This window comes from Apis mellifera, linkage group LG10 (assembly GCF_003254395.2).
Source record: "Apis mellifera strain DH4 linkage group LG10, Amel_HAv3.1, whole genome shotgun sequence".
NCBI classification, from domain to species: domain Eukaryota; kingdom Metazoa; phylum Arthropoda; class Insecta; order Hymenoptera; family Apidae; genus Apis; species Apis mellifera.
The window spans coordinates 11,468,238-11,489,566 of NC_037647.1; the positions used below are offsets into that span (position 1 = coordinate 11,468,238).

General features: G+C 26.6%; 2 protein-coding genes across 3 annotated transcripts; both read left to right on the forward strand.

The window, feature by feature from the left end:
* Nucleotides 1-1,214: 1,214 nt before the first annotated feature.
* Nucleotides 1,215-2,642, forward strand: LOC551981 (DTW domain-containing protein 1). Its single transcript, XM_624364.6, has 4 exons — nucleotides 1,215-1,598; nucleotides 1,653-1,793; nucleotides 1,871-2,054; nucleotides 2,223-2,642. The coding sequence occupies exons 1-4, from the start codon at nucleotides 1,371-1,373 to the stop codon at nucleotides 2,555-2,557; spliced, it is 888 nt and encodes a 295-aa protein (XP_624367.3). The 5' UTR covers nucleotides 1,215-1,370; the 3' UTR covers nucleotides 2,558-2,642.
* A 916-nt stretch (nucleotides 2,643-3,558) lies between these two features.
* Nucleotides 3,559-21,074, forward strand: LOC727455 (UBA-like domain-containing protein 2). 2 transcript variants are annotated; one of them, XM_003251279.4, is made up of 4 exons: nucleotides 3,559-3,863; nucleotides 11,964-12,038; nucleotides 19,910-20,003; nucleotides 20,277-21,048. In XM_003251279.4, exons 1-4 carry the CDS (start codon nucleotides 3,756-3,758, stop codon nucleotides 20,423-20,425), a joined length of 426 nt encoding a protein of 141 aa, XP_003251327.1. In that variant the 5' UTR covers nucleotides 3,559-3,755; the 3' UTR covers nucleotides 20,426-21,048. The 2 variants fall into 2 exon arrangements, with proteins under 2 accessions (XP_003251327.1, XP_006569228.1); XM_006569165.3 differs by lacking the exon at nucleotides 3,559-3,863 and adding an exon at nucleotides 11,671-11,886 and having other exon boundaries at nucleotides 20,277-21,074.
* The last annotated feature ends 255 nt before the right edge of the window (nucleotides 21,075-21,329 follow it).

Genomic DNA, 21,329 nt, shown 5'->3' on the forward strand with positions numbered 1-21,329 from the left:
ATAAAATTAAATAATCGTATTTAAATCCCATCCCAACCCAAGAAGATCATACAGTGAGAAAATAGAGATAGATTAAAAATATTGAAGTCAACGCCATCTCCAGAATGTTGCAAATGAAACACATTCATATGATAAAAACGAACTTTACCTTTCCTACTATCATATTCTATATCTTGTCCTATTGATGAAAAACTTCTTCACGAAATCTATCAATATTTACATTCTATATTTATATTTTTATATATCATAAAGCCTACATTATATATTTCATATATTTATAAATTCTTTTTCTATAATTTTCAGCTCTATACATTTTTATTATATTTTATTATAAATTATAGATACATACCATATATATAAATAAATGTTTCTCCTTTTCTTTATTTTTCTCTATATTCTTTATATATTTCTATTTAAATTACTATTAATTACAATTAATTCCTTCTTTTAATTTTATACTTTGTATAATTTTTTTATTTTAATTGTCGACGAAATACTTTGCCGATAAGTGAGAGAGTGATCTCGACAAAAATTTCTGAGATCAGCGCCATCTCGCGTTTGGATCGTGGAAACTCTGATTTGTTATTAGCATAGCAGAATATATGAGGAAGTATGCAAAGTTGTGTGACGTCACAAACAAGATACGCAATATTGCGCAAGAAGGATAGAAAGCATCTCCCATTACTTTAAGGATACCTCATGGAATATTTATTAACGATCAATATATCATAATTTCTAATATGTCGTAAATGCTATGTTGAAAATTAATTAATTACTTGTTTTTATCATAAAATTTCGATACTTTTACTTTTAAGCATAATAAAATTGATACGAGAAATTTGCTTAAAATTTTAATTTTAAAATACTTAACTACTAAGCTTAAAAGTTAAAGTCAAAATATTAAATTAAATATTAAAAATAATTAATGCATTTTCCTCAAAGCAGGAAGAGATATTTTCTGTGCTCTTCGCGCAATGTTTTTATCAGTAACTTCGAATACCTCCTTGCATATTCTGTTATGCTAATAATAAGTAAGAACTTTGGGTGTTTAAACACGAGATGGCACTAATTTCGTAATTTTTAATGTAAATTGAACAATATCATAGTGTTTGCTGGTTACCCAATGAGATATAGTATATATATTCAACAATAGATGGTGTATATTGTTTGTAATCAAAAATGAGTTTCATTTAATAATTCACTATATGTATAAATAAATGTTCAGTTATATATCATTAAATTTATTCTATGAACGTTTATATTAAGTGTCAATAATAATATCAAATACTACGTGAATTAAATTTATCCATATTATTATTAAAATTAATTAAATTTTAAATAAATTTGTTTATATTATTATTATTAAGAATATGGCGAAAACTGATGTAATAAACGAAATCAAGAAGCTTTCAAGTTTAGAAAGAAAGCAAAAAATAATTGATAAAACACCTTTTTGTCATTTAAAAATTACTAATGCACGAATTTTGGATACAATAGAAGGCAGAGAAATATGTAAACATTGTTGTAGGTCACGAAAATTTTTTTGTTATTCTTGTTATTTACCAGTTATTGGAGAACAGTACTTTCCAAAGATAAAGGTAATAATTTATGTAAATTATGTAAACATGAATACACGACTTTTCTTTTTTTAGTTACCTATTAAAATTGATATCATTAAACATGCACGTGAAATAGATGGAAAAAGTACTGCAATTCATGCAGCTATACTTGCACCTGAAGATGTGAGAATTTTTACATATCCTAATTTCCCCGATATATTGGACAGAGAAGAGGTATATATGACAACAACAACATATTTAAGATTATTTTATGTTTTTAAAATTTTTGTATAAATAATATTATCCTTTAGACTGTTTTAATTTTTCCTAGCCAAACTGGTGTATCTGTAGATTCTTTATTCATAAAGGAGGTTAAAAAAGATAATAAAATAATTACAAATAGAATACAGAATGCATTCCCTATAAAAAGAGCTATTTTTATCGATAGTACATGGCATCAAACAAAAGCCATTTACAAAGATCAAAGATTACGAGGTATTTTTAAAAACAAATCATATTACATATATTTGTTACATACAGAATAATATCATTTTCATTATTTTTATTCTTATTAAAAATAGAATAAAATATCTTAACAAAAATTATAATTATAAAAGATTTATATCATAAATATAATATAATAATATATATTATTATTTACAGATTTGCATTGCGTTATTTTAAAATCAAGAATATCACAATTTTGGCGTCATCAGAAAAAAAGTCCAAGATGGTATTTAGCTACTATTGAGGCAATTCATCAATTCTTAGTAGAATTGCATACATGTGCATTTGGTATAATTCAAGGATATGCTAACACAAAAGATAGTGAGGAAAATTGTATAAATAATGCTATGCTTCGGCATACAAATGATTTAGATGAAAGATATAAAGGTCAATATGATGATCTTTTATATTTTTTTAAATATATGTACGAAAAAATTCATATTATGTATGATCATGAAAAATTATGGGCATATAAAAGACCATTAATTTAATTTTTATGATAATAAAATATTTTATAAGAAAAATATATATATTAAATATCTTATAATTTCATTAATAAAAGAAATTAATAATAATATTCGTATAATCTTTATTTTTAACCTTAAAATTAAAATTATATATAATACATATATATTTATCTTTAATTATATTGATTATTAAATCAATTTTTTTATAGTCACTATAAAAATTAATTTTATATATTATAATAAATGAATAAATGTACATAGAATAATACATTAAGAATTGTAAATGTAAAAAATAGAATATTTATACATATATATATGTATATCATGTAAATCATGTAAAACTAAAGTATTTATAATTATATAATTTATTTTTAAGAATCAAACAAAAAATTATATTACATGTAAAATAATATAAATAATTTTTTTAATATTATTTTAATATTTGTAATTAAAAAATTTAGATTGATTTTTTTTATCATATTTAATATTTAACACACTTTTTCACGTAATATTATTTGACAAACATCTTTGGTTTCATAAAAAAATATATTATTTTTTAATTAAATTCAATAAACTACATTATAACTATATTATATTATTAATACAAATGTTCTTGTTAAACAGGTTCGTCAACTTAAAAACTTTTAGATTAAAAAAGATTTAACACTAAGAAAATTTCTTGAATAGAGGTAGGTGACCTAATAAGTATTTCCAAAGAATCAAACATCAAATTACATTATTTATTTTTGTGTTAAAGTTTCTTGAAAATTTAATAATGTGCACTATACTTATATCGAAACAAGAATAATATTCAAAAATAAAAATTTAGCTGCAAATATAGTATTATTCATCAAATCTGCAACATTTTGAATTATTTATTATGTTTGAAAATAAACAATGAAGATAGGGAGTATGTACGGAAAAGAGAATGCTCCCAAACACACGGGAAGCTGTACGCTGATTAGTGAATAGCTGGTAGTGACGTCATAACATCTTCGTCTCTTACGTTCCGCAACCCGCGGTGCCCGTCAGCCGTCTGCAATGAGTTTAGTTTTCAAAACAAGACTCTGCTTGCCGCTTGTAGGCTGCACTCGCATCTAAACGAAAACTTAAGGCAGACTTGAAACCTGGTGATTCGGAAGACTGTGCCTATATTAGTGTTTCGTGTGATTTTGATTTTTCTCTGATATTTTCTGCCTTTTCGGTAAAACGTGACGAAAAAATGGACACCCTTCGCGAGCAGGTGATGATCAATCAGTTTGTGCTGGCTGCAGGTTGTGCCAGGGAGCAAGCGAAACAGTTGCTACAAGCGGCTCATTGGCAATTCGAAGTAAGAGAATAAGATTTCGCATCTTTTTTTCGAAAGCATTAAGAACTTCACCATATTTATGCTCACCGCGATTCGATACTTTCTTCGTAAACAAAGCAGCGAAAATGGCCGACCGTTCAAGCGGTACTGTCGTTCGATCCGTAGTTATGTATTCACACGTGTTTAAATGAAAACACTAATTGAATTCAATCGAACGATGTTCCGTTGTTAATTGTTATGTATAATTGCATTAAAATACGTTCAATAATGATCTAAGTGGTACAAGTTGAATAAGGGAGCATATTTATTATCATAAGGATAAAATCCATTCATAAAAATCATACGATGTTGCTAAGAGGTTTTGTTCGTTATTATTATAATGAGCATGATCGTTCTGATCTCGGTATTAAAGTTATGATATATCACGATAGTTATAGGTTACATTTTTCTAATCTTTTCGTTTGTTTTTTAGTCACATCATTTTTTTTATCGTGACTCTATTCGATTAATCTCATTTTAGACTTGGTTTTTATTCACAAACATTATTATTACATATCGTTTAACGTGCATGAAGTTTTAAAGGTTCAAAATAAGGTCATGTGCCTATATCATAGTTGATTTCTTCAAACCTAGTCTGTAAACGGACTTGGTCACTAACAATGAGAACAATGCTGACATCGCGTGCAGCAATCGCGAACAATAACTATCTTTTCGGTACAACCTTTCCAAGCCTATCGATTTACGAGTTATCCGTTTGTACTGAAAGCCTCCTTCGGTTTATGGAAATTAGATTACATTTAGTCCATCTATATACTATGTGTTAGTGAGTTAACGACCTTACACGTAACGTTACGAACGAATAGAACACAACAAAACACAACTTGTGCTTTAACTTGTATCTATTTAAGCTAGTATTAGTTTAAGAAATCAAGAATTATTTAAAAAATGAATCGAACGAAATGTTTATTTATAAAATGATTATAAATTTTGTTAACATAAAAAGTTATTTTCCAAATATGAATTATAAAATTCGTATATTTTTGTATATAATTTTATATATATACTTGTTACAACTTTTTTAACACAAAATATTTATATAAAATATTTCTCTTATTTCGTATCAATAGAATACGATATATCGATAAAGTTTGACTGGAATTTATACTTTATATATCACTATAGCGTAATATCTTATTTAACATCAATTATCTGTCATCTTTCATTCATGTTATTGTTGTACGAATTAAAATATTTAAGATTAATTCAATAATTTCTGATAATCAGGAAAAATAATATACGATAAATTCATCATAATAAATTAAAAAAGAATAGTTTAATGGCAAATATTAAAAAAAAATATATTTTAATGTGATTTATAATATTGTGTTCAAAGTCCATGAAGTTTATATTTCTCATAATTTTTAATATGATCAATAGAAACAGATTACAGATGTTAATTAGATAAAAATTTAAAAGTATAAAAAAAGTGTACATATAAATAATAAAATTTTCTAAAATTTATATTATAAAGTGAATTAGGAAAGGAAATTATAACAAAATAAAAATATGCTTGGATGACATTTGTTTGAAAAGATACAAGTATATATTTTAACGATATAATTTCTATATCTCTTACTGATATCTGCAATTCATGAAGTTTACATAGTTTACAAGTTTCTCAGACTTTCACATCAACCAATATAATACGGTCAAGAACCTAGCACACACTTTTAACAATTAGTATCTTATCCATAGGCATTAATTGGTCATTTTTTTTTTGTTAAAAGTTTTTTATATTTTAAATGTTTGATTGCTAAAATTAAAACTTTAGAAATTTTATCATTAGTATTAAGAAATTTAATGACATTTCATTTCTATATCTATAGTTTTTTTTATTCTATTTTTGGAAAGCGTTATTAGTTAAGTATTGTTTTTAAAGATATTATTTTAAAATAAAATAAAATATTAAATTAAATTATTCAAAGTATAAATTAAAATATTAATATGTAATTGAAATAATTTTAAAATTTTTAATTTTATGTGCCTAGCATTGTAAGAAAATGCTTAAGAAAAAAAAAATAGAGAGAAAAAAGAAAACATTATTGGCATTCAAAACACGAGAGGAATGAAATTTTATCACGAAACTTTGGCAATTTATCTTGAAACCAAATTGATCGTTAGTTGATTGCGAGATTCAATCGGTTATTTAGCACCATGTTTACTAAACGATTGCAACATGATATTAGAAGTTAAATTGTAATCTCTGGTTGTCGCTTCGAACGCGAGATTTCATAAGAATCGCAAAGGATTGCTAATATTTAATGTCATTCCGTTATTATTGTCGTTACGTCATTCCGTGAAAATAACCATCGCATCATTTAAAATAAACATCGCCAATATCTTTACCATACACCACCCCCGTTCGTAAACATTGAAGGTACACCTGCTAATACAAAATACGTAAATCACATAAAAAAATATATATATATATATTTGATATTGAAATAATTAGAACTATTAAAAATAAGCAATAATATATTTTGAAGAAAAGAGAGATATTAAAAATGTAATTAAATATCTAATTAAAAATTTTTATAGATATATCCTTGATTCATATTGAATTAAATTTTAAAAAAATTAAAAGAAATAAAGTGTGAAAAAGATTGGATTATAAACATTAAAAAAAAATATTCATCTTTTTTTTCCTATGTATTTATTAATAAGGGATAAATATATTTGTAAAAAAAAGAATACGAATCTTAAATTTTCGTAATAATCAAAACTGCATTATTTCGAGGGAAAACAGAAAAAAAATAAAGGCAGAGAGAGAGAGAGAGAGAGAGAGAGAGAGAGAGAGAATTTAGTCTGTTCGTTGAATTCAATCTGAAAACTTTCTCTGCTCGACTGCTAATGCTTTTAACAACAGATTACGATACAGGTTCTAATGAGTACTGGTAAGTTTATATGTATACGCTGCAACGGTGGTACCTTTCCAGCTCTCTTTCTCTCTTTCTCTTTCCGTTTCTTTCACTATGCCATCTGTATCGATATATATATATATATATATATACGCGTATACGTAACGTGTACACACAATAGACTTGATACTTTCATGATTATCCAATGGGATTAGTTAATAAGAATGAATTAAATAATTTATTAAAGGAATATACTTTTTTCTCTTCTTATTTATTATAAATTTATTACAAAAAATTTGACTTTTAAAAATTGTACGATTTTTATACATATATATATATATATATATATATGTATATATTACGTACACATATTTGTTCTCGTCAGTCTCCGAGTATTGATTTCTGGCCTGTTGATAATACATAGTTGAAGAGTTTCATTGCTTATGCTCAATATTTCATATTCCACGAACAAAGCAACATCAAAACATATAGCTCGGCGATTGGCACCGCGATAACGTACACTAAGATAGGGAACTTACAATAGGTCTTAAAGAAACTTACAATAGGAATGATAAAAAGATAAAACTTGAAGAAAGGAAAATAAATTTTAAAAAGTGACAAAAATGATCCAGAGTTTACTGACCAAGAGTCAAATTCGTGCCGATTTTTCGCGAAAAAAATGAATTGATTATCATATTTATTATTAAATATTTCGTATTTGTTGTAATATATTTTTTTTCTTGTAAAGTAGAAAAAAAAAAAAAAAATTCCGATTATATTTTAAATATAAAAATCGTCAAAATAAATCGAGATAATAATATCGGGTCATGTGTATATCATTCCTTTCGTTTGCGTTTCATCCTCGAATACTGGTTAATTTTAGCATTGAACGCAAAGTGCCATTAGGATGTAATTGCATGGCGGACGCATGATGAAGCCACGCCGTTTCGAGAATAGAAATAAAACTATTGTCGCCATTATCGATACCGATCGTCAAACTGTATACTGTTTTACCATCGCAAAGATCCTTTTTAGAGGTCGGGTTTCGAAGCTTAAAGGAACGGCAAGATTACGACGATTCCATTGCAGTGACATCTGGCAAAGTCCATCTGTTCTGTTTTTGTCGCCATCAGTGTCTCTCATCGTTAACGACTTGTGTATATGTGTATCCTTTGTTTCTCTCTCCCACGAAGGTCAAACAAAAGTGGATCTTCGTTCAATTTAGATTTATTTTCACTTTTTTTTTAACGATATTTATTCCAACGATATATATGATATACGTGGATTAAATTTATTATCTGCGTATTCCGACATTTTCGAGAAATTCGTGAAATTCTTCGCGCGCGTTTCACGCGTATCGAGTACCCCACGGTATACCAAAACAATTCCAGAGATTTATCGGAAGAACGTGAAAAATTAGCACGCTACATCGGTGGCAATGTGCCATTTCTCTTTTATTCGAAAGAATGCTCAAGAGAAGGAAGTTTGTTTGCAAACCGCATGAGAACAACTTTTTAGAAATGATGCTTCCATCGAATCAATATACCTTTCAGAGAAATTTTCACTATTTGGGAAACCGTTCTATTTTTCATGATTCAGCTTTTTTTTTTTCTACATCAACTTATCGATACTTTTTCTGATACTTGTCATCTCTTTTCTTCTCTTTCGTTATGATTCTTTTTTTTTCTCGAATTCGAAATCGAAACAATTGATATTAGATGCATAAATGTGATATCAAGATGTGCAAAAAAAGAAATATACTTTTCTAGCTCGGATGACATAATAATAGTCATAATAATAGATTAAAACCTGTATGTAAACCTTACAGTTTCTTATCTCGGTAAGTTAGCATAGAGGAGATACGTTTTATCAATATTATTTTTGTTAGGCCGATGCATATGAAATATTTAAAAAATATTATCACGTTTCTCCAGAATTTAAATATAATATAATATTATAGTAAATTTTATTCCATCGATAATTGTTATCGAACATTCATCTTTTAAAAAATAATCTCACGCAACCGAGCCATAATTCTGAAACGATAGAAGATAGATAAAATTTCATGTAACGAAGTTTCGTTTGACCCTAAGGTCCCCAGATATCTACGTAGATCTGGAAAACGTATATAGATTTAGAAGTAGAACCATTGCTTCTTTCAAGAATTTTTCTAGAATTTTAAATCGAACGTTTTAAATTTATCCGAAATATTATTATATATTTTACTTTTATGCTTACACTTTTCATTTTGAACGAATCGATAATATTTACAGAAACTGTTAGCTCGTAAGTATGAAAACAACGTTGAAATTTTTTTTTTTTCTAACCTGTAACATATTTCTGGAAATAAAAAGTTTTCCCCCTAGTTTTATTTCTTTCGTTTTATTTTTTTCTCTCTCTCTCTACGTTTTGAAAATCTTTCCACAACATACGCCTCTAGGTAAACTGGAAACTTTGAAGCGTAGGAAATCTATTTCAGGTTCTTTCTCGTTACGTGATTTGAACGTAACGTGGCCGAGAAGTGCCGGGGCACGCGGAACGATTTTGCCCAAGATTTACTTAGTTTCTGTACTCACAGATGGCGGATGAATGTCTCTTTTGCCACTCTTTCTTCGATTTCTTGTTAACCTATTTTCACATTGTATTATTATTACAGATAATTTTTATCGCGATTTTAAAATGGTTAAAATTTGTTTGTTACTATTGATCGATTTTTAATCGAAGATATATACTATCAACATAATGTAATCAATCAAAAGTTTTAAATTACACGTTTATTTGATGGATATTATAAGAGAATTTTTATTCGATGTTATCAATAAAGATGATGGTAAATTTTTAATAATATATTTATACAAAAATAAAATGATTTCGAATTTAAGCGAATTTAAAATAAAAAAAAAAAGAAATCGTTTTATTATTTCTATACACATTTTATTTTCAACGAGAAAAATACTTTTTTGTAACTTAATAAATAGAAAATACGTGTATGCACGCTCTAATTAGCTATTTAACGAGAGGAGGATAACGATAAGAATTTTTCTGATCACTTTTATAAGATATATTGTACTTTTAAACTTCCATATATACATAAGTGTAATATTATCGAATAATCAAATAATTTGACTGTTTGTTATCTTCAATACGAGTTATTAACGCGAATATAGGTTAATATTAACTCACTGAAATTGTTCGCGATACTCATTCCTTATTTATTTCTCGATAAATAATAGATAAGATTTGTTGCTAACGATTTATCGGTGGTATCCATTTGCGATATGGAAAAAAAAAAAGAAAGAAAATTACAAATATATACCTCGTGATCGCTGTGTATTCTTGTCTCCTCGAGGTATCTAACAAAAACAAAGATACCACGGGCAACCGTTAATATTTTAGATGCATGCAAGTAGCAACACAGTAGTCGTCGTGCTACATGGTAAAAGCTGGGTTTCGAGGAAAACTTGGCGGAAAAACGGATTGAGAACTGCATAAAAAGAGTCAAATACGAAGAAATACAAGAAAAAAAGTAAACAAGGCGCGTCACGCGCGTTTTCCTTGGAATGGCAATTTTCAAAGTTTCGCGAAAACGAGTGTGTCGCGTGCACGTGAGAAACTGGTAAGGAACTGTACGTAAATTTCCGCCGCAATTAGGTCGGTTAAAAAGGTTAGGTTGGTAATACAGGTAGTCGATGATCTTGTATCGATAAGTTTGATGCAATCGAACGATACGAAAACATTGCGATCTCTCGCGATTACGTTGTGTAGATATTTTTAATTCTATGAAGCTAGCTTATTGAATATAAAAGATACAGATTATCTGTTACAAAATTGTAATCATATCGTTTGACCGCATCGAATTTAAAATTGATCTGTTTGTAATAATTTTGAGACTTAAAGTTAACAACTAATCGTTGTGTCACGAGAGAATATACCAAATACTGAAAAGTTTTTTAAGTACGTGTTAATATCTTTATAAATCCGACACGCAACCGGCGGCAAGCGAAATCACGTGGTGCGCATATATAGCAATACTGAAAATTATGATCACTTGTAATTAGAAATTTCATTGTTGTGAAATTAGATCTTGTATAGTGTATATATATGTAGTTTATTTTTATCATTGTTTTGATATAAAAAAATAAATATAAAGAATTTACATATCTCTTTAATAATTATAAATTGGTATATAATTAATTCAAAAAACTTGCAGTGTAAACAAATTGTGATAACTTTTGTAAATAATACAAAGAAAAAAAATAAGAATTTATCAATTTTATATTTGAAAAATTTTTTTTTACAAATGCATAATTATTTGTCCAAAAAAAGAATTATAAAACAAAAATATATTTTTCATAATAAATAAATTTTTGATTGGATAAAAATAACAATGGTTGAAAAAAATATTTCGTATTATTGAAATTTTGTGACAGCGCACGAAGAATTTTTGAGCACGTGATTGAATTGTATTTCAACGCGTAATGCGATCTTGCAATAGAAACAGAACCATTATTATATTCATCTGTTGCTAGTGGTGTCATACATAATTGCGCGTATCGATCGATTGGTGTACAGCTGTGTTAACGCTGTAAATGTAACCACACCCGCCTTAATAAATCGAATTGAAGGTCTTTTCCAAGAGCGTGCGCGCGCAGATATATGTATACTTACATATCAAGTTAGAAATTCTAACGGAAAGAATTTGTTGTCGTTAGGTTTAAGCGTTTAAACGGTTTTTTTTTTTTTAATTGAATATCTTTTGTGTATCTAAGCGACGAAAAAAGTGATACGATCAATTTTTTTAATATCGTTCAAAATCTAACGTACATTTGAAGTAATAAGCAATATGATTGTAACGATATTTTTTTTTAGGTTAAATTAAGCAAAAGACATATTTAACATATTTGTAGTAATACATATTTTTTGAAATTGAAATATTTTTTCATGTGTTATTAATTATCAGTCAGTGTATCATCAATAATTACAAACGTATGATAAGTGTATAATATGTGTCATTGGTAGAATATGTATCGCGAACGTGTTAAAGGTTATGTGACTTATTATGCGCTGTCTGAAGATTAATGATACGATTCGTAAACGGAAACAGAATTCATTTTGAAAAACGATTGTTATGTAATCACAATACGAGCAATATCGAAATATATTCGATTTGTTTAATCTAATAATGATTATTTTATGATTTCAGACTGCTCTTAGTATTTTCTTTCAAGAAGCTGCGATACCTCCCTGTGCACAAGGACCTGGTACACATTTTGGTCAAGTAAGTTGATTCCTTTTTTATTTTTCGTATTATGCAGAAAAGAACCGGTTTATAAAAATGGAAAATATAGGACGTGACCATAATTCTATATGATAAAATATTCAACGTAGTTAAAAAATTTATTAAATCATTACATATATCGAATTCTAGGGATTTTTTAAATTTTATATATATATTTATATAATTGATTGATTATTTATGGCTATGATAATTATTGTGTACTACTAATCAATATCATATTATTAATAAACATCATATTTCATTAAAATAGCTGTTAGATTCGAGTTTTTTTTTTGTCAATAAATTAATTTAGAGAAAAATTTATCAAAACAAGTTCGATCGTTCGTTTATTCTCGTATCGACGTCTAATCGATACGAAACTATTTCCGCGTCAGGAGCCTCGTCGTTGTCGTCGTCGTCGTCGTCGTCGTCGTCGTCGTCGTCGTCGTCGTCGGCTATGGCGGCGATATTCTATCTTCTTTTCCCTTTCCATTGACTCTCTTTATTTATGTCACGTGCAACGATCCACGACACATCACGCGAATGATTTTATTCATTAGGTTCGTTGCGCGAATCGCGTCGAGATCACGCGCGAGAAATGAAATTTTTTTCATTGTCTTTTGTTCACGTGACATTGTTTCATTTTATTTTTTTCTTTGCGAATACTTGGAATTTATTCATTTCTTTTCGTATTCTTTCTTCTTAGTATTGGAGATTAGTATAGTTTGTTTCCCTATATATTCTATATGAAAAAATAAATCATCGCTTATAAATACTCAAGGACTTTGATTAATATTGATCGATTTATGTGATAATAGCAGTCTCGAGAATCTTATCGAAGTATACGGACACAAATAAATATCTATTTAAAATATATCTAATATCTTCTTACGTATCGAATTATAACGGATTATTAAAAATATTTATTTATTTCGTTTCTTTTCTAAAAAAAATTCGTTATTAAAATAGAACTTTATTTTTATTTTTATTATATATATATATTTATATTATTAATTGATTTACCGCTATTAATCAATGATTTCATACACGACTTATGCACGCCGTATGATTTACTACATTTTTGTGCATCGTCACGTAACACGAGGGGAAGTGCGCATTCGAGTCATCGATTTGGCTTAAACTTTACTCACGCTCTACGTCCTGTATAATAATGTGTTAAATTAGCAACTATAAATATTATTAAACATTTCGTAAAAATATTATGTTTAATACATAAGAAATATAAATATAATCGAGATAGAACGATAATAATATTTTGTTATAAATAATTCAATTTTCAATTCATTTTTTTTTTTTTTTAAATATTGTAACTAGTTGTTAGCAACTAGAACTACTTATTATTTTTGAATTATTTATACTACATCGTATGCAAATTAGATGGTTGGAAATGAAGTGAGAAATCAATAGCCATTAAATTTCATTCCGTCTGTCATTGAGTATCAAACTGTTCATTATCGTTGTTGTTTGATAAATGTTATTTCCGTCGATTTCACTTCTATTTTTAGTCGATATTTAAATTTATATTAACAATCATTATTTTTCACTAATTATATATGTATATATTTTTATCTCTCTATATTTTTTTATTTTAATTAATTTCACGATAATAATTTATTCTAAAACGTAAAATAATAATTTTTAATTCTTAACGGATTAATTATTATTCCTAAAAGAAGTATATATATATAATAATAATTAAATTTTTGCAATTGTGTAAGTTTTTGAAAAATTTTTCGCAGACGTTAAAGAAATTTTAGTAAACAAAATATTATCGTATTCTTCATTTATGTAAATATAAATGCAAGACACATATGACATCATAGATAAAACGCATAGATAAAATAATTTCATTTATCAATTCGATCAAGAAAATGAAAAATCATCATGTTATGATGTGTGCCATTCTAATTTCTTATATAAACTCGTACATATTTTACACACATATATCGCACACATATGAGACGAGATCGTTTAATACATTTTAATAAATGTTTATATTTCGCGATCCAAGTCGAATTAGATTATCGTTTTTTTTCGAAATATAAAAACACGAAGGAGAGTATAAAAAAAAAAGTAAATATATAAAATACATTACTTTTACATACTGTGATTATAAAAAGAATATATCGAATATTAATATATTCAGAAATATTGTATCATATGTTTATGTATATTTATGACTTCGTAAATAATTTGTATTCTATTCCATATATATTGTGAATCGTTTATAACGCAAGCAATGTATCTCTATTTCTTTCAACATAAGGAAATTATTTTTTGTTGAACGTTTTATATCTCGCAAATTATTTTCAATTAATGTATCATCATTTATACATAATGTCATAATGAATTGGTTAATTTTACGTTTTATTATTTTTTTATTATTTTAATCTTTATACTGTATATTAATTAAAACATTTGTTTATCATGTAGTTGATATTCACATATGTTAATTTTTTTTTTTCCCCAACCGGAAATGTTACGCAAAAAATACGCTTACGCTAACTTAACCTAACCTAATAAAATTGATAATGTTCTGCAAATGAGAAATTATTAAATCGAAAACAAAAAATAATAGTTAAAAAGAAGTTATTGAAAGTTAAAATATATGTAATAAAATTTTTAAAAGATATTTTAAATATTTTAAAATTTGTAAAATATGATGATTAAAAAATTACCTATAACCTATTACCTAACCTAATAAAATTTTTAAAAGATTTTTTAAATATTTTAAAATTTGTAAAATATGATGATTAAAAAATATACCTATAATCTAACCTAACCTAATAAAATTTGTTGTTAAAATATTTTGCAAATGAGAAATTATTAAATTAGAAAACAAAAAATAATAGTTTAAAACATTAAAAAGAAGTTATTGAAAGTTAAAATATATATAATAAAATTTTTAAAAGATATTTTAAATTTTAAGTATTTTAAAATTTGTAAAATATGATGATTAAAAAATATACCTAAAAAAATAACCTAACCTAACCTAATAAAACAAAAAATAATAGTTACATTAAAAAGAAGTTATTGAAAGTTAAAATATATGTAATAAAATTTTTAAAAGATATTTTAAATTTTAAATATTTTAAAATTTGTAAAATATGATGATTAAAAAATATACCTATAATCTAATAAAATTTGTTGATAAAATGTTCTAAAATTTTACAAATAAGAAATTATTAAATTTGAAAACAAAAAATAATAGTTACATTAAAAAGAAGTTATTAAAAGTTAAAATATATGTGATAAAATTTTTAAAGATATTTTAAATTTTAAATATTTTAAAATTTGTAAAATATGATCATTAAAAAATATACCTATAACCTAACCTAATAAAATTTGTTGATAAAATGTTCTAATATTTTGCAAATGAGAAATTATTAAATTCGAAAACAAAAAATAATAGTTACATTAAAAAAAAGTTATTGAAATATATGTAATAAATTTTTTAAAAGATATTTTAAATTTTAAATATTTTAAAATTTGTAAAATATGATGATTAAAAAATATACCTATAACCTAATCTAATAAAATTTGTTGATAAAATGTTCTAATATTTTGCAAATGAGAAATTATTAAATTCGAAAACAAAAAATAATAGTTACATTAAAAAGAAATTGTTGAAAGTTAAAATATATGTAATAAAATTTTTAAAAGATACTTTAAATTTTAAATATTTTAAAATTTGTAATATATATATAATTTGTAAAATATGATGATTAAAAAATATACCTATAATCTAACCTAACCTAATAAAATTTGTTGATAATATTTTCTAATATTTTGCAAATGAGAAATTATTAAATTCGAAAACAAAAAATAATTGTTACATTAAAAAGAAGTTATTGAAAGTTAAAATATATGTAATAAAATTTTTAAAAGATATTTTAAATTTTAAGTATTTTAAAATTTGTAAAATATGATGATTAAAAAATATACCTATAACCTAACCTAACCTAATAAAACAAAAAATAATAGTTACGTTAAAAAGAAGTTATTGAAAGTTAAAATATATGTAATAAAATTTTTAAAAGATATTTTAAATATTTTAAAATTTGTAAAATATGATGATTAAAAAATTTTTAAATATTCTGATTATAAAATCGTTACATAATTATAATTTTCTTGATTGTAGAAAAAAAAAATAGAATTAACTAGTAAACTAAGCAAATATCCTATTTTAATAATGAAATCAGTGTCAAGTGTATTTCCAGGAAAAATACAACGTCATCATTACGCTCGTATTCTATACAAATGCATAGTCGAATAAGCAAAAGGAACATCTATATTGTAGAATTACACGTACGAAAATAACCTTTACAGGATTTCGTTTCTTTGCGGATTCGCAGTGGTTGCTTGGTTACAAGCGACATGAATCATCAAGACGAACGCATTATATTTGATAATATTCTGCTGGCGCGATTCACAGAGGACTTGTATAATTGTATGAAAATAATAACAATGTTTGGCGGTCTATTTTCATATGCCTTCTGGCATACTCTCATGCGCTAAGAATTCTTCGAGATCGTTTACAAAGATTAGAAATTGCAGTTGTTTGGCGTTGACAATTAGAATTACATTGTACTTGGAACAATCGAGATTAACGATGATTTTTTTTTTTTTTTTTTTTTTTTTTTTTTGCAAAGAATTACTAGTACACTACACTTACAATTGTATAGTATATATAGCGTAGAGGATAAAGATAAATCTATTTTATATTTCTATTTACGTTTATATATTTCCATATTTTATATTTATTATTTAACTTAATTATGAAAGTCAATTCAAATGGTAAATGAGGAATCGTATTAATTTCACAGTCTGTTGCTGTCATTTGCAGCATGGCAACCGAGTATTTGACTTAATTAAAAAACTCATAAAATTATGTGGCATGAACACGTTGATTCAGCAGAATGAGCTCTTCCTTGTTAACTTTTCTGTTTCTCCAGAGATTAAAATTTCATTTTTCTTATGATTCTTATGATTGTATAAGAGCCGTCCAGGAATTTAAATCAAAAATTTATTGAATCCTAATTTCTGAAACGAAATCGTGTTGAGGTTATGTTCTCACACGGGATACAAAAAGTTATATTTCTTTCATTTCCCTCGTTCATTTTTATTATTAGTTTGTTTTTCTTCAATAATAATCGATAAAATGTTGAAAGCTTATCTAAACGAGAGGTTTCTAATAATGTTTTCAAGTCTATAAGTTCTCTGCAAATATACAAACATAGATTATGAAACAGAAGAAAATATTAAAAGTGAAGTAACTTCTTTTCTGATAAAAGTTTCGATTAAAAAGTACTTTTTTGTTTTCTAAATTTATTCATAATTCTTATGTGTTATTTTTAAAAAATATTTGAATACAAAAATAGTTTATTTTGATTTTAAATATTAGATGGAAATTTTTTAAGACCTTTTACATATTTAATAGATTCAATGAATGTATTTCAAATGCATCATAATTTACCAATTAGTAAAGAAAACGGCGATATAAATATTTATTTAAATAATTTAGACATAATACAATTAATACAAAATAAAATAAAAAATGTTTGTTTTCGATAAATTTTATTCTAAAATTAAAAAGAATTCTTCACAATTGACAATAAAAAAGTATTAATTAAATACTAATTAAGAATTAAAATATTCCTTGTCTATATTATCAAAACAAAAATAAATAAAATACAATCCAAATTTTATCGATTTTTATTATTGTATTTTGTGTTAGTTATCTTCTATTGTATATATTTCACATTTTATCGATATTATCGATAAATCGTATTTATATATCGAGTTAACTATAGCTTATCGATACTCGGCGCGACCACTCGTTTCTTATACGAGAGATCGAGTTGTAACTATCGAGAGCGTTCTTCTTTTCACTGTGAACTTCACTAATAAATTTCAAAACGATATGAAAGGCAGAGAACCACTGTCAGCAGACAGTTGCTAGGTGTGTTACTATTCTCGGTCGGAGGCATTCCGATAAACTGTGTGCCAAATCTTGGCTCAACATTGGACGAACAACGTTCAAATCTGAGGGCAAAATCCTAGATTTCTCTGACCATTTTTACTTTACTTTCTTTTCCAATGTATATACATATATGTTGTGTCGAAGTATAACGTCCTTTGGGAAGCCATTATGCTACTACTCCAGTCAGTTGTAAACATTGCATCATTGCACTATGAACAATTGTACGCGTTCAAATAATTAATTGGTGGTAAATAATTAATGTTTCTGATTATTTTATTATACTTATATTTAATATATTATATAAATGGTGAATAAGAATCGAAATGAATTTCGCAATTAATAATAAATATGTATACATTTGACTCGAGTAGTGACAAAATGTCGATTAATTGAATTTTATTTATTTCTTTACATACATAAATACATGAACATGTGTTTTCATAAACGTTTCATCATTTTACATTTTAGAGATAAGATTTTAGGATTTACTTTTCTTATCATCAGTTATGTCATTTAGATTAGTAATTTGTGTCTATGCGTTTTCCATATTTTCAAATGGTTAATAAATTTGAATTAAATTGTAAATTTGAATTTAATTTACATGTTATTATAATATTATCAATAATATTTCTAAATATTTATTAACAAAATTTATAATCCATTTTTTTGCATATATTACAATTATCTTTATTTGCATACACGTTTAACATTTTAAAAAAAAAAAATTTTAAAATTACAAAGAAACAAAATTTTGATTCGCACTTTCTTTATTTATTTATATATAGCTAATCGACAGTCCATCGAAGAACACAAGAACACACATGTGCATCTTATATTGTTGCTTTCTGTCCACCTGGTACGCTGACATCACATTCAGGAGCCAAAGGTTCAATGACCTTAACAACTGACGAGTAGAGTTCTTACTCACAGAAAGCTACTTTTGTTGTTCTCTTTTCACCCGCCTACCATAGATGTGTGTCGCTTCATTGCGGCTTACGTAAAACATTCGTTGGATATTTTTAGCTTTATAGACAAACCAATGTCTTGTTCCGTATTTCCGAGACAGACAAGCAGGAAACAAGCGTAACTCTTCCCTGATAATTTCCTATCCATCGGAAAATACATAATTGCCTCGGTGAAATGAATGAAATGTTGTAATACTTCATAAACATAATGTATTACATAATTATCCATCGTAGAATTTGTCTAAGATAATTAATATTAGCGAGAGAATTAAATACTTTTACACACGTATGTATATATTGATTACAAGAATTATTATATAATTGAGGTTAGAAATATTCACAATCGATAGAAGGAATATTACATAATTGAGGTTAGAAATTTTCACGGTAAATATATAACGATTGATAAAACGATTGAAAATATTTTCTTTCCTTAATGAATTTAAATATTAAAATCTCCTTAAATAAATATAATCTTTTTGTAAAATTTTTTCGAAGCAACATATATGAAAAAAATATTTAATGAAAACATCGACAATGTTAAAAAGTTAACAATCACGTAGGTGTTCTTTTTTTTTTATAGCTGTTAATTGATATTTAACTCTTGCGTAATGAAATGTAAGCAATACAAAATACTATTCTTAATCGTTGCGTTAAACATCGTATATTCTCGTAGGTTTTAAAGTCAAACATGAAAAGGAGGTTGATGTAAGTATCGATCTTCAAAACGAAGAATCTATGTTTACGACTATATAGACACGCGTCCTATAGTCTCGACCTAAATAATTGCAATATTCAGAAATATAAACATATATAAATTCATTTAAAAAAAACAATAAAATCGATTCTTATTATGCCTTAAGTACCTTGCAATCACTTATAAAAACATATTTCTTTTATAGATCACTCCATGCAATACACCGGCTACACCACCAAATTTCCCCGATGCACTTTTAGCGTTTTCCAAAATGTCCGCGGGCGACAAAACTCCTTCGGGTAAGTACTCAATAAAAAAAAAATATTTTCGTACAATTTTTAAAAAATTCTCTCTCTAATTAATTCAAACGAATTAATTTTCTTTTCCAGCAGAGAATTATTTCTGTATACAACACCGTTCAAAAATGTTCATAAAAATGTAAAGACGCATTCTTATGTGTGTCGCAAATCTTTGTTATTTTTATAATTAACTACTTTACGTCTCTTCTTCACGTCCCATTTATGCGTGTATGTATGTATGTATGTAAATTAATTTGGTTTCATTTATTGCAGGAATGTCGCCAAGTCAAAATGGATTGCATCAGAATTCGATGCAGATCGGGATGGCGCCACAACACCATGGAGGACGGTGTAGCGTGACAGGGAATGCGCAACAGCAAGCGCAGAGTCAACAATTGGGCCTAGGCGAACCGCAGAGATAAAAGAAACTCGTGACTTCGGCGGCCCCGTGTGTTAAGATATCCCGTGGCCGCGCGATGTGCATGTAAACGGTGTTTAAAAACAGGAAGCATGGTTTATAAAAGATCGACTGGCTCCCCAGGATTATACGCTGTGTAACCGCAAGAGCGATTATTAGCCGAGATTCACACGCTCGTATCTCCTCCTCCGTATCCCTAGAGAAAAAGGACGCAAGATTTTTCTGGAAAAAAAAATAATAATAAAATAATAATAAAAAAAAAAAAAAACGTTGCGAGTGCACGGAGGAAAATTCGAATAATATTAATATTATTTAGACGTGCACCTAGAAGAAACGAGAGATCTCTCCGTAGAGAATGGGAGATCCTCCATCTTTCAACTATAATATATAAATAAAACGCGGTATAATACGAATTTCTAGAAGTAGAGTAAAAAAAAAAAAAAAAAAAACGGATCCTCTGTTGTTTATTCTTGTTATATTCTTTGATATTGTGTTGTAATATTTGAAAAAACGCAAGACGATCGAGCCTGTTGAAAAAAGGGGAAAAAAAAAGCTCTTGTCTTCTCTTCCATTCGATTATTCTGAGTGATAACACACGTAAAAAAAGAGAAAAAAGAAAAAAAAAAAGAAAAAAGGAAAAAAGGAAAAAAAAAGAAGAGAAAAGAAGAACGCAAGAAAGAGGAAGAAGTTTGCAAAGAGATTATTTCTTTTTTCTCTCTCTCTCTATCTCTCTATCTCTCTCTCTCTCTGTCTCCTTTTTGAAAAAAACTGTACTTCTGGGACGGTAGTTCCTATGGTTAAATGAAAGACAGCGATACTCTCCTTAGCGTTTATGAAATTAGTATGCGTCCAGAAAATAATGCCGCTTGTTGTAAACGAGTAGCGAGAAGCTCTCCTCCACCGTCCCG